The sequence below is a fragment of the Lampetra fluviatilis genome, chromosome 44 (assembly GCF_964198595.1).
Source record: "Lampetra fluviatilis chromosome 44, kcLamFluv1.1, whole genome shotgun sequence".
Lineage (NCBI taxonomy): Eukaryota > Metazoa > Chordata > Hyperoartia > Petromyzontiformes > Petromyzontidae > Lampetra > Lampetra fluviatilis.
The window spans coordinates 6,405,370-6,419,477 of record NC_136318.1 but is presented as its reverse complement, the minus strand read 5'-3'; the positions used below and the strand labels follow the sequence as shown (position 1 = coordinate 6,419,477).

Here is a 14,108-nt window from a genome sequence, read left to right as displayed (position 1 = left end):
CTGAAACCTTTTTACGATGATTCATGTGTGCATTAACCACAATACTTGCAGTCAAATGCAAGCAAAAAACACACTCTGATAATATATGCATTGTCCTTGAAACTTATTGGTCCACACCAAGGGACGGCTTTCTTTTGAGCCTCGACCCAATTGGTGCTCGACCAGAGGACGCACCAATTTATATATTTACGCGATCTAACCCAAAAAAACCTCTATTATGGATGATATTGGTCGCGAAAGCATCGAAAGCCTACTTGTTAAACTGTTGTGGGGCCTTGCTTGGCACGAACAAGCGCTCACTATGAGCTGATTCGCAGCGTTGTGGTTTAAAGCATAGGTGTGATAAGAGTGCTTGGCTCACAATGATGGTTGCAAGTTTCAATCCCGGTCGGTGGTAACAACTTGTGGCCCAATGTCTCGCTGCTGTCGGTAATACGAGCAGCGTTGCTTTGCCACAAAATGAACCGTGGTCATCCACGGTTGCCCCAAAAGTATGTTGCGTGCAAAACAACTGGAAATGTCAAATGTACACCACTGGCTCAGAACGGACCCCCCACTGCTGGGAATGAGAGACAACTTTGCAAAACATAAAACTCAAACACGTTACATAAAAAAACACTGTGGCCTTTAAAGGAAATGTCGATGATAGGTGACGTTTTGCATAAAGGCCCTTCTTCGCTGATAATTAAAACATATTCATTTAACGCTGTGATCGTTTTCATTGTAAAATTCCACGTGAAATTCGCAGCCTGTAGATGCCACGTGCCCCTTGGAATTTTACAGTAATATTAAACCGTACGTTTTACCGTGACGACAACTCGTGGGCGTAATACACGTGTACATTTCTACCCGCGCGCACACACACACACGCGTGCACACACACACACGCGTGCACACACACATACGCGCGCACACACACACACGCGCGCACACACACACACGCGCGCACACACACACACACACGCGCGCACACACACACACGCGTGCACACACACACATACGCGTGCACACACACACACACGCGTGCACACACACACACACGCGTGCACACACACACATACGCGTGCACACACACACATACGCGCGCACACACACATACGCGCGCACACACACACATACGCATGCACACACACATACGCATGCACACACACATACGCGTGCACACACACATACGCGTGCACACACACACACGCGTGCACACACACATACGCGCGCACACACACATACGCGCGCACACACACATACGCGTGCACACACACACACACACGCGTGCACACACACACACGCGTGCACACACACACACGCGCGCACACACACATACGCGCGCACACACACACACGCGTGCACACACACACACGCGCGCACACGCACACACGCGCGCACACGCACATACGCGTGCACACACACACACGCGTGCACACACACACACGCGCGCACACACACATACGCGCGCACACGCACATACGCGTGCACACGCACACACGCGCGCGCACACACACATACGCGCGCACACACACACATACGCGTGCACACACACACACACGCGTGCACACACACATACGCGCGCACACACACACACGCGCGCACACACACACGCGTGCACACGCACACACGCGTGCACACGCACACACGCGTGCACACGCACACACGCGTGCACACGCACACACGCGCGCACACGCACATACGCGTGCACACGCACACACACGCGTGCACACGCACACACACGCGTGCACACACACACACACGCGTGCACACACACACACACGCGTGCACACACACACACGCGTGCACACACACACACGCGTGCACACACACATACGCGCGCACACACACACACGCGCGCACACACACACACGCGTGCACACACACACACGCGTGCACACACACACACGCGTGCACACACACACACGCGTGCACACACACACACGCGTGCACACACACATACGCGTGCACACACACATACGCGTGCACACACACACACGCGTGCACACACACACACGCATGCACACACACATACGCATGCACACACACATACGCATGCACACACACATACGCATGCACACACACATACGCATGCACACACACACACGCGCGCACACACACATACGCATGCACACACACACACGCGCGCACACACACACACGCGCGCACACACACACATACGCGCGCACACACACACATACGCGCGCACACACACACATACGCGCGCACACACACATACGCGCGCACACACACATACGCGCGCACACACACATACGCGCGCACACACACATACGCGCGCACACACACATACGCATGCACACACACACGCATGCACACACACATACGCATGCACACACACATACGCGTGCACACACACATACGCGTGCACACACACACACGCGTGCACACACACATACGCATGCACACACACATACGCATGCACACACACATACGCATGCACACACACATACGCGTGCACACAGAGCACACACGCGTACACAGAGCTTTTTTTACGGGGGGGCAGATGCTCACTGGTGCAGTAGACTGCTCAATTGAAGGGTACTCCAGTAAATGGGCTGGGATTCGTGTTACAGCACGGTCGGCGCTTTCAGGACACGTGATTAACTTGGTCGATAGCGCAGGCACACGGCACGCGCCCATTGCCGCTACCCTCCGAGAGAGAGAGAGAGACGCATTCACGGGTTGTTGAGAATACGCTCGTGAAGTCGAAGCGTGCGTTCCTGCTCAAACGAGCATAGAGGCGGTTTGCTCATCTCGTCCGTTTATATCCCTGCAGAGCCACTTGGTGGAAATTCCACATTCCTATGGTGGTGGCGAGTCTCTCCTCCAACGAAACCAACCGCTGTTGTTGACTGCCCTGCAGAGACTTAGTTTACCGACCGTGCAATGATGATGATGGCAGTGGCCAGATGTTAACTACCTCGCCTGGTATGCAGGATGTCGTGGGTTCGGTCCCGACCCTGACACCGTGTATATTTGGAGTTTGCAAGTTCTCCCCGTGATCGTGTGGATTTTTCCTCCGGCTTCTCCGGTTTTTCCCTCCATATTTAGAATTAACATGCATTTAGAGTATTTGGCTGCTGTAAATTTTCACGTGATGATAATAATAAGGCACTTCTCGTTGAGCCATCCTTCGTGGCAGGTCGCTTCTGACAAAGCTCTGTTTAGCTCAGTGGGCCTTACCTGGTAAAATCGAAAAAAGTGCTTAGTTTCGTTTTACAGTCGGTCAACCTTCTGATTTTCTGAGCCGCTTCACTCTCGTCCGCTGAGCCAGCCGGCGGGGTTTTTTGAGAATGCGAGCGCGCGTCTTTTGTCCAAGAGCGTGAATGTCTTGCGGAAGAGGAAGTGGAGGGCAGGGGCGGGTTGAGGGCCGTGCGTTCGACCGACTACCCGAGCTGTCTCCGCAGGGCACATCGTCGTCTCGAACTCTGGTTCGGACGTGTGGCCGTGTGGCCGCGTGATCTCCCCGAAAGAACCAAAGAGTACGCCAGTGTGGATTTGCTGCAATTTATAAAAACACCGTGCGATTGTCTTTTTTTGCCAATCTGTAGAACGTAAGAGAGTTTGCTTCAGGGTGCCACGATGGCGGGATGTTAACTCCCTCGCCTGGTATACAGCGGGTCGTGTGTTCGAACCCCACCCTGATGCCTGCTGTAGATATGCAGTTTGCACGTTTCTCTCTCCGTCATGGTTGCATAGATTTTTCTCCGGGTCCATCCGGCTTTTCCCTAAACATTTAGAACCGGCGTGCGTTTAGAGTATTTGGCTGCGATAAATTTTCACACGGTAAGCGACCTCCGATTAGCATGGTTAGCTACGTACGGTGCGAAACCGGTTATGGATACAAATATACATGCTTCGTTGAGCTATCATTTGAGGTCAGGTCGCTTCTGAAAAATGTCTATATAGTATAGCTCGGTGGGCCTTACGTGGTAAGATTAAAAAAAATAGTTTTGTTTGCGTTGTTTGAAAACTGCCGGCGTGAAGAAAAACGCGTGAGTGCCGCATGGACAGCATCTCTTCTGGACGCATGTACGTTGAACTTCTTTCGCGCCGTACGTAGCCAACCGTGCTAATTGGAGGTTCAGGGGAAGGAACCATAAATATGTTGTCAAGCACGAGTTACATTCTGGCCGTGTAGAACTGTGTAAAGGGGTTAACGCTAACAGCCACAAGGATACCTGGAAATCCATCTATTTTGTCATTTTCCTTTGTTCCGTGCGGTTTTGTATTTTTATAATTTCCTTTGTGTTTATTCATTATTTTTGTTTGCAGGGCGTCAGTGGGCCGCCGTTCGTTCGGGCAGGGTGACATCGTCGTGCACTCCTGGTACGGCACCCCGTCGCTCATCAAGGCCGTGTGGGCTATGGCCATAAGCCAGCATCAGTTCTACCTCGACCGCAAGCAGAACAAGGTGAGGAGAGGCTTTTCCCGTGTGAAATGATGCCAGTCCCCATGCCCACTGGTGTGGGGCGGTGGGGGTGGGGGCGGCGGGGGGGGGGGGCGAGGGGGGGCGAGGGGGGGCGGCCCCACCCTGGTTCTCAAACAGAGCAAGTTGGCTTGGCCCGTTATTCCCATGGTAGTAATAATAATACTTTCATTTTATGTTGCGTCATTCATGCCAACAGCATCCCACAACGCTCTAGATGAATTATTTCTAAAGGACCAAATCCCATGTCCTGCGGTCATCTACGTATGGTGCGAAAGAAGCCCAACATCATTGGAACCTCCTTTGCCAGTAGCAAAATATGATAATTGTTTTTTTTACCCTTGATGCAAAAAGGCATCGTCTCACATGGTCCAACACCACGTGAGACTAGGCTCTAAGAAAAGCTGTCTCGGGTGTGGACTAATCAATTTCAAGGACAGTGCATACATTATCAGAGTTGTGTTTTTTGTTTTCATTCCGACCGCAGGTATTGTGGTCTATGCAAACGTGACTCCTTGTAAAAAAAGGTGTCAGTTTTGTTGCCAGAAAAAAGGGTAAAAAAACTATTATCAAGCCCAACACCCTACTACCAAACTAAATCAGAAATTAAATAAACAAATTCAGAAATGGCATCAAAACAGAAAGTACAAACAGCCAAAAAGGTGATCACAACCTGGTCCAAGCCGGCAGCATCTGGACTGCTTGGCTCGCTTTAGCCCAAGTTAAATTAAACTAAAACTACGAACTATGTTTATTTTACCAGGTAAGGCCCACTGAGCTATACAGCTCTTTCCAGAAGCGACCTGACTATCACAAATGATAGCTCAACTAAGTAGCTTATCGCGTGGACCATTTATAGCAGCCAAATACCCGATTCTAAATGTGGACGGAAAAACCGGAGAACCCGGAGAAAAATCCACGGAACCACGAGGAGCACGAGAGAGACATGCAAACTTGATATATGCAGCAGGCATCAAGAGTCGGGATCAAACTCACGACCTCCCGCACACCAGGCGAGGTAGTTCACATCTCGCCACCATGGCACCCCAAAGTTTATAAGTGGAGCTAAAGGTGCAGTCCTGAAATGTTTTTCTCGCACAACTGCTCGCGAGCCAGAAGTCGCAAACGGGTTTTGATTCCTTACCCGTATCTGGCCGCACCAGGGTCGCAAATGGGTACCCGTACCCGGCCGGTACCCGTACCCAGCCGGGTATGGGTACCCGTACCCTACCCGAAATGAGTGACAAACGGTGACTCACCAGTGACTCACGGCCTACCCGTACCCGTACCCGGCCGCACCAGGGTCGCAAACGGCTACAAGTACCCGTACCCGGCCGGGTACAGGTAGCCGGGTATCGGGTAGGGTATGGGTATCAGGTACCCGGTTGCGACCTCTGTCGCGAGCTCTATAGACTGCCCCTCTAAGAGGGTATTTGGCCTACTCGTCCATGCCGGTCAGACGTCTCGCAAGAGGTGGGAGGACCCACACTTTACCCCACCATGTAAGACCTGCCGATGTAGTGTACTCGATTTAAAGCTTTCGTGACGGCAGGGATTCATCTTCTTGGTTCTTTTGGTAAAGGTCACGTAGAATGGAAATAATAAAATAATAAAAATAAAACATAATACAAATAATTCTCACGACGTTTCGGCCACAACGCAAGCAAGCCGTCCTCAGGTGAAGAATAGGTCTGTCGAGAAGACAGAGTCTGAATGGACCGAAAGAACCAAGAAGATATAGTGTACTCATTAATACAGCTGGCTAGACAGAGAGTGGGATTGGGGGGGGGGTGGTGATTCAAGATTCTTGCCAATTACTTCAACTGCCACGCCGGGACATCGAACCGGTGACCTTCTGGACCAACCACGCCTTCTTCTTGGTTCTTTCGGTTAAGTCACGTAGAAGGGAAGTAATAAAATAATAAAAATAAAACATAATAAAATAATTCTCACGACGTTTCGGCTACAACGCAAGCAGCCGTCTTCAGGTGAAGAATGAGGACGGCTGCTTGCGTTGTGGCCGAAACGTCGTGAGAATTATTTTATTATGTTTTATTTTAATTATTTTATTACTTCCCTTCTACGTGACTGTACCGAAAGAACCAAGACGATGAATCCCTATAGTCACGAAAGCTTTAAATCGAAATTCAACCACGCCTTCACGGCAGCGTCCCAGCCCGAGCGTAGCGGTGTGGAGTCTGCGCCACGTGACTTTCGCATCAAGTCCGTAGACAATAATTTTATTCCAAAATACAGTTTGGAAAGCCTACGTGTTAAACCAATCATCTTCTTGCGAGCTACGACGTGAGATCATGCGCCGTGAGCGCAAGGGCGGCTTCGGAGCGACGTGCCGACTATGCGTTTGGTCACGCCAGCATCCTCCCCCCCTCCTCCTCCCAACCAACCCCCTTCTCACCTCCGTCGGTAGCGCCGCGAACGCCCCTGGGTCTAACCGCCGCCGCGTATCTTTGTCGACGCAGGCGAAAATCCCGGCGGCGCGCAGCATGAGCGAGATTGCGGAGGACATGGGCGACCTGGAGCTGACGGGGACGTCGAGGATGAGCAAGGGACTCGGCGAGAAAGGCGTGGGCAGAGGCTCGTCTGGTACGGCTCAACTTTTGTTGTCCTTCCGCCCCCGCACACCTCCACCAAATAAGCACGTTTGGATATGTGCGCTGCGAAAGAAGTTCAACGTGTGTAAAATAAAAACTATAAACTATTTTTATTTTTCTTCTCGGTCATTTCGGTAAATAATAAAATAATAAAAATAAAACATAATAAAATACAATTCTCACGACGTTTCGGCCACAACGCAAGCAGCCGTCCTCAGGTGGAGAACAGGTCTGTCGAGAAGACAGAGTCTGAATTTCAGATAATAATTCTCACGACGTTTCGGCCACAACGCAAGCAGCCGCCCTCCGGTGGAGAACAGGTCTGTCGAGAAGACAGGTAAGGCCCACTGGCTCTTTTTCAGAAGTGACCTGGCCACAAATGATAGCTCACCGAAGTGGCTTATCATGCTTAACAGGGCTATAAACAAGAGGTGAGCACCAATGCCTCTGATTAATCGAGTAGGAAACCACTTCGATTTTTTATTTTACTTTTTAGTCTGGCATGGCATGCGAGCACCTGCTTTCCATAGTACAACCCGCACCTACAATTAGCGCACTTGGCTACGTACAGTGTGAAATAAGTTAAACATACATACATACAACATACCGTACATACATCGGATCCACACCAGAGACCATGCTAAAACAAACCTGGCATGCCTCAAGGGAGGTGTGAGATTATTTTTCCACTGCGGAAGCCGAGCCGTACCGCTGACGTCACGAGCAGTGAACGAGTCGATTAACAGCGGCCACCCTTGGCCCCGGTTTGGGCCCACAGTTAGATCCGGACGCCTCGTGAGGCCAGAGTTTGACGGTTTGGTTCTGGCTCAGCCCGACAGAGGAAGGCCAGTGGAAAAACAGCCGGCGTGGTGGAAAAATGGGATACGGTTGGGGCCATGTGGCCATTTCACCGCGACCACCTTTGCCTCACCCCCCGGGGGCGATGATATTTACACGGCACAGCAGTGGGGAGTGGGGAGAACTAATTTCTGCTTCAGCCTGAGGGGTGACCTTGTTGAGGCGCCTGGACCATGTTCGTAGAATGAGTGCCAAAAAAGGTGGTCAAGTACGATCAGAATTCACAGCGCAGGTCACTGGAATCGGACGAATCGCAGGGCGGAGTGAAAGGAGCGATTACATTAGAGGCCCTTAAGCTTTTACAAAATAACAAACGCAAAAAAAACACACACAAACAACAAACGTGGCATAGCCCCAAATTTCTGGGAAGCCCTTTCAGGACCTTTTTGCAAACCAATCCACACGGCTCAGTGGCTCGTAGTGGCTGCGAGCAGCCCACAACCGCTTTGGAAGTGACACCAATTAAAACCCTGAGAGACGCTCGTTATTTTTCCCAGCGATGTATCATTTTCCTCGTTATCACATTAGCATACGTACGGCTCCACCTTGTCCCCCCCCCCTCCGCCCCTGCCAGGAGCCACGCCAGCTCTCACGGCTTGGCTCAACACAGAACTTTTTTGTTCCTCTGGAGTCCTTTTGTTTTTGTGGATCGAAGCGTTCAAAAGGCTGCAACACCGCTCGCTCCCAATGTACGTTGTTACGCGTAGAAAAAAAGCCTCGGGACTGTAACACGATTGTCCCCTTGTATTCCTAATTGGAGATTTCCACGGATGCTCTTCCTGGCCCCACTCTTCGTGAACCCCCGGCAGTGTACGTTTCGATAAGCCCAACGTTAAACTGGGCGCAAAAATCTAACGCGGGTTGTTAAATGTCCCGCCAGTTGGTAAGGGAGTGCAGGCCTCGTAGGTAAAGTTTTGAGTTTAAATGCACATCACGGGTTGAATATGAGCCCCCCCTCCCCTCCCACATCTCTCTGGGATTAACAAAGTGAGTACCATAGGCATCAGAGGTTTTTTTGGGATTATGTCAAATGGGTCATGCGTGTCATTTGCATAGCTCGCGCGTACTTTGTTTAACAGCCAGAGGCAAACGCTGCAAACTGAGAACATGGAAAATCAAGTCTCATATCTAATACGTGTTGTCAGTCTTTCCATGACAATCCTCCTCACTTGATGCAGGGAAAACCTTGGTGGGTTTCTAGATTAATTTATTTTATTTTCACACGATTTCATTTGGAATATTTGTATATAATCTATCTGTTATGAGTCTTGTTATGCCCGGTGAGGAAATTGCCCGGACAGAGGCCACACAAACAAGGAAATCCCCCCGCTCAAACGGCGCGGCAGGGGATACGTTGGTAGCAACCGACTCGTCGTCCTGCCCTCCACTGTACGCCACCGCACCAACCCGGCCAGTGTGGGTGTCGTGCACCCATCCGTCAACCCATCATCGAGGCCGCCACAAAGTAGAATTATTGAACCAGAAGTGATGGCGCATCCATTGCCTTAGCGTGCCAGGATTTCGTTGGTTATGTCACGTGCTCTGAAGGGCCATTGCCCGACACGTCAACTATTACATTTGTTTTTTTTACTTTTAAGGCCACACGCAGTGTTGTTGTTGATGAACGTGTTGAGTTTCGTTTTACTTGTGCAAGGGCATCACTGCCAACGCAGTATCACCGGATAAGTTGTTCATAAATCTGTTGCTTCCTAGGCTCGTTTCTCACACGTATAGGGGTCGGGCCCTGTGTTTTAAAGGCGTGTGACGAAGCCTGCAGCGATGGTCCCTTCCAAATAGACCTTTGCCCAACAACGAAACGGCGCACACCTGCGCGGCCGCCGCTCACAAAAGACGGGTTTTTTTTTGTGTGTGTTTACGATGCGTCAAAATAAATAAATAAACACCGGTCGGTTAATTTAACCGCGCTTCCCCCTCGGGTGAGAACTCGCCGCTTCAACACCAACGCCTCCCTCCCACCGTGCGGCTCGCAAGCGGGAGACGCGGTGTGGAGTGGGGCGAAGCGGAGGGATGAGGAAGGGTGACCCCCCCCGGAAGGGGCTGAAGGAAACGTCGCTTGTCACGCAGGTGTGCGGATTCTTATTTTAAAACGGAGGGGGGGGGGGCGGGGAGGTAGGGACGCGGCAAGGGGGGGGGGGCACCTCTTGCGCAAATCGTGTCCCTGAACTGCGGAAGACCGGGGGAGGGGACGGGGAGATTGGATCCAGCACAGGAAGTTTACTTGGAGGCCTCTTCCTGCCATTCATGCGTCGTCGGCTTGCGTCGGCGCTTCACGGGGCCTCCCGTGGTCTCCGGCCCACAGTTTGGGACCCGCGGCTCTAGGAAAAGCCTTTTTATCGCCCATAAAAAAATTATTGTTTTTAGCAATCGCTGTTTATTTCTGGATTGAAAAGTCACTTCTGTAGGACTGATTTGTGCGTTTCGCGATTGGCTACGTACGAGGCGAAAGAAGTTCAACATTCATTTATTTATTTATAAAATATCAGCCTTCGTGGGTTTCAAGTCGCTTCTTCGTGAAGGCTCTGCATCGGGATGTTTGTCCGTTCAGTTCGGTGTGTGACGTTTAATCATGAGAATTTTTGCCGCCGTATGTGTGTGTGTTCCCAATTGTGAACCCATGGCACCTGGGTCTGTTCCATGACCTCCTGCCAGCGGACGTTCGTCACTTTGTGGCCTTAAGATGCACATAGCTTGGCACAAGCGCCGTTGGTGGCGGTTGTTGTTCCCAATTGAGTAATTTGCGGGTTTTTGGACCAAAAATTCGGACCACAGCGCTGGCACAGAGTGTGGCCTGCTCTTGCCAGTGACCTCAAGGGATCTTTAAAGTCCACTGTCAAGCAGACGGCGCGTGTTTATTGGCTATTAAATCCGCAGTATTAACCAGGGTGGCTGCCGAATTTGAACGGGGAACTTCCGCAGCAAGCTGTGGACACGCGACCGCTTCTCCGTGTCAAATACGCGGATACTATGCTTGGCTTGTGTGTGTACTCGTATAAATCACCTCATTGGTAGGTAGCACTATACGTGTCACGACTGGACAGCCTGTTGCTTATCGCTCTCGTCATGGAAAAACTCGAGCGTTTGGCAGTTTCACGTCAAGCCAGATGCAACGTCGACCACCTGCGATCTGCTGCGAAGGCAAAAAGTTAAAGGTCCCGGGAAATAATGCGAAACATTAGGAAATTGTTTCATTGTGTGCAGCTGTCGTAGCCTAGACTGAAAATGTGAAAATCACCCGCAACTAATTCTTAGTGTCTTTAAACAACGACCTCTGTGATAATGCCCCTTTTGTTGTGGGCTTGCCTGGGCAGGAAAGCCTCTTTAGCCATCACATTGTGACAAGGTACATAATTGGTTTATGGATGCTGACATTAAATCTGTGTGCGTGTGAAGGGGGGTATGGGTAGGGGTAGGGTAGCGGTTAAGCGCGCCGCGCTATGAACCTGGTGACCCGAGTTCGATTCCCGCTCACGACCGCCAACACCAATGACGATTATCAGAACCGGTCCTGGGCCTCTCCTAGGTCGACTCAACCTCAAATAAGTACATGGTGCGGTGTGTAAACATCGCCACTAGGGAAACAAAGGTGGCCGGGCGTGGTGTTGGCCACCCACCCCCTCGTGTGCCATGCTGGCCTTCATAGGTGCTCGCTAACAGCACTTGCCCCAACAGTCTGTTCATCTTTGTTTTTGTATGTTATGATATCGAGTAGGGCATCTAGTATGGCTCAACCATGCCGTGCTGGCCTTCATAGGTGCTCGCTAACAGCACTTGCCCCAACAGTCTGTTCATCTTTGTTTTTGTATGTTATTATATCGAGTAGGGCATCTAGTATGGCTCAACCCATGTCACCTGGGTCTGTCCCACGACCTGTCAGCCGACACTTCATGTGGCCTCCAAGTGCACCTAGCCTGGCGTAGGCAACTGTGGTGACGTCGCCGCCGCTTGGTGGCGAATGGCGACGGCTGTTGTTGTTCTCTCTGGTACGTCTGTTTAGGTGATCTTTGCATCCTGCGTGTGTGTACACGTTTGAACATTTACTCTTAATCACGGGTGTGACAGCTGAGGCATCCGCTGGGACCGTGGAACAAAAATATCTCTCCGATCGGCTCCAGTGCTCCGTACTATTACGCCCGGCCAGCCCACCCAGGCTGTCACTTACAATGCGCGTCGTCGTCGACAATGACGGCGACGACGTAAACCCAAATTGGTACCGGCTCGCAGAGGAACGACGGCTGATGGGCGGGAGTGACTTTGAAGCTGCGCGACTCATCGTCGATCGGCCTGTCCGCGTGTCATCACGCGTCGCACTGTACGTCTGTTGAACTTCTTTCGTGCCGTACGTAGCCAACCGCGATGATCGGAGGTGCGTGGGGGGGGGGGGAAGGACAAGAAACTTAACACAAAGAGCAATTCTAAAGTAATGAGGTTGTGAATCTCGATGATTTAAAAGTGACATAGCTCCCAGCGTTCCAGATGGCCGCAGAAGCGTATCTGAAAGAGCGAGATGCGCCGTGTGATCGTCTTTGTTTTGATGGCCACAACCAAACTTAGGTCATCATCGCTACGAAATAAAAACCGTAGATGGGGGGCAGTTGGGGGGGGGGATGAGGGGTTCATAATAAGAGGAACGTCAGCGTCTCGAGCGAGTGTGGAGGACCGGCGAGTACCAGCAGCCATGTGAAAAGTTGTGGACATTCCACATTACAATGGCGAGAGCCAGTCCTGTCCTGAACAAGGTTGAGACTGGCACAGCTCTTCCGGCTGCAGGACACGGCCAGATTTCGTGCTGGCAAGTCGAGCCTTTTGTCAGAATCGGAACGTCGCACGGGGTCGCGTGTGGAGGTTGTTAACCCTTTCCCGTCCTGAGACGTCTGCAAGTTGCCGGGTGGTTGGGGGTTCCGTTCACCGCTGAATCTCAGAACTCGTGAGGGGCTCAACATTAATTTGATTAAGAGAGGCGTAGTAGCGCCGTTTTTTTCAAACACATGGTACCAACTGCAGAGAACCGTAGGGACACGAACGCACTCTACGACAGCTGGCGAGACACTGCGCCACACGCCCTCCCGCATGACCTTGTGGGAGCCTCTGTACTGATGAAGTTATTTTATTTACGTTAGTTATGTACGTGTACTGATGACGTACACGTACGTCATCAGCACACATACGTCATCGGAATGGGAAAGAGTTAATTTGTACTTGGGTTTTGTTAGAGTTTTCATATCATGTGTGCATAGGCATTGTTTTGCAAGTTTCCTATTGGCTTATTGCCGGATACATTCGTCAATAAAACTGCACATGTGCTCTTAAGAAGGACCATTCCCAGAAATGTCTCCTGTTCTGTATTTTTCCTTTAAAAGCTGCAGTGTTTTTGACAAATGCGTTGAGATTTTTTTTCAGTATGTTTGTACACAACTGCCAATGCAGCAGCAGAGAAACTATTTGTTTAATTCACTGGTTCAATAGGATAGCATTTAGTCGTCATCATATTCTCTTGGTTCTGGCTTTGAACTTAGAGTACCACAGGTGTGGGACACATTGCTCTCTTTAGTGGGGTTTACCGAACTCGTCGCTGCTCCAACATTTTAAGCGCGGAGAGCCTACATTTAAAATCCGAGTTAAATTTAGGTTTTAGTTTCAATACTGCAGAGATAATTACATGCCATTAACACGGCTGCCACACACACTCGAGCCTCACTGCCCACAAATGGATACAAAACGCACCGCCTACAATCCTCGCTCCAATGCGCGCTGCCACTCCGTGTTGGCTTTGGGGGGGGGGCGGGCCGGGGCCGGTGATTTGGCTCGCTCTTCGCTTCTTTATTTTCGCCAAATAAATGTTCGAATGTCAATTCGCGGGAGGTGGCGTTGATTATATTGCACCATCGCAACCGCCTACCGGGGGGTGGGTGGGGGGGGGCGGGCGTACAACATGCTGGCAGTGAACGATTGCAGAGGGCCGTTACCCGAAATGTTCTGGGAGTGCGTTTTAACCGCAGTCTTTTCGACCGCTCGCATAGAGTCAGAATATTTATTTATACTGCAGGAGGAATCCGATGAACTGTAAAGCTCTTTTTAACAGATGTCCAGTAGTAGCAGGTCAGAACGTGACAACAACAAACAATACAGAAACACGATAGGAGTGCAAAGGAAAGGTAAAAAAAAAATCAAATCACCTGAAAAATTAT

At 50.8% G+C, this 14,108-nt stretch overlaps 1 protein-coding gene across 1 annotated transcript in view; it reads left to right on the top strand.

Annotated features, from left to right (window-relative positions):
* LOC144947155 (FERM domain-containing protein 4A-like) overlaps positions 1–14,108 on the top strand; it is a 289,753-nt gene that overhangs the window by 248,525 nt on the left and 27,120 nt on the right. The window contains exons 13-14 of the mRNA XM_078876349.1: positions 4,279–4,417; positions 6,913–7,036. Coding sequence (XP_078732475.1) covers positions 4,279–4,417; positions 6,913–7,036 — 263 coding nt within the window. The remainder of the gene's footprint in view (positions 1–4,278; positions 4,418–6,912; positions 7,037–14,108) is intronic.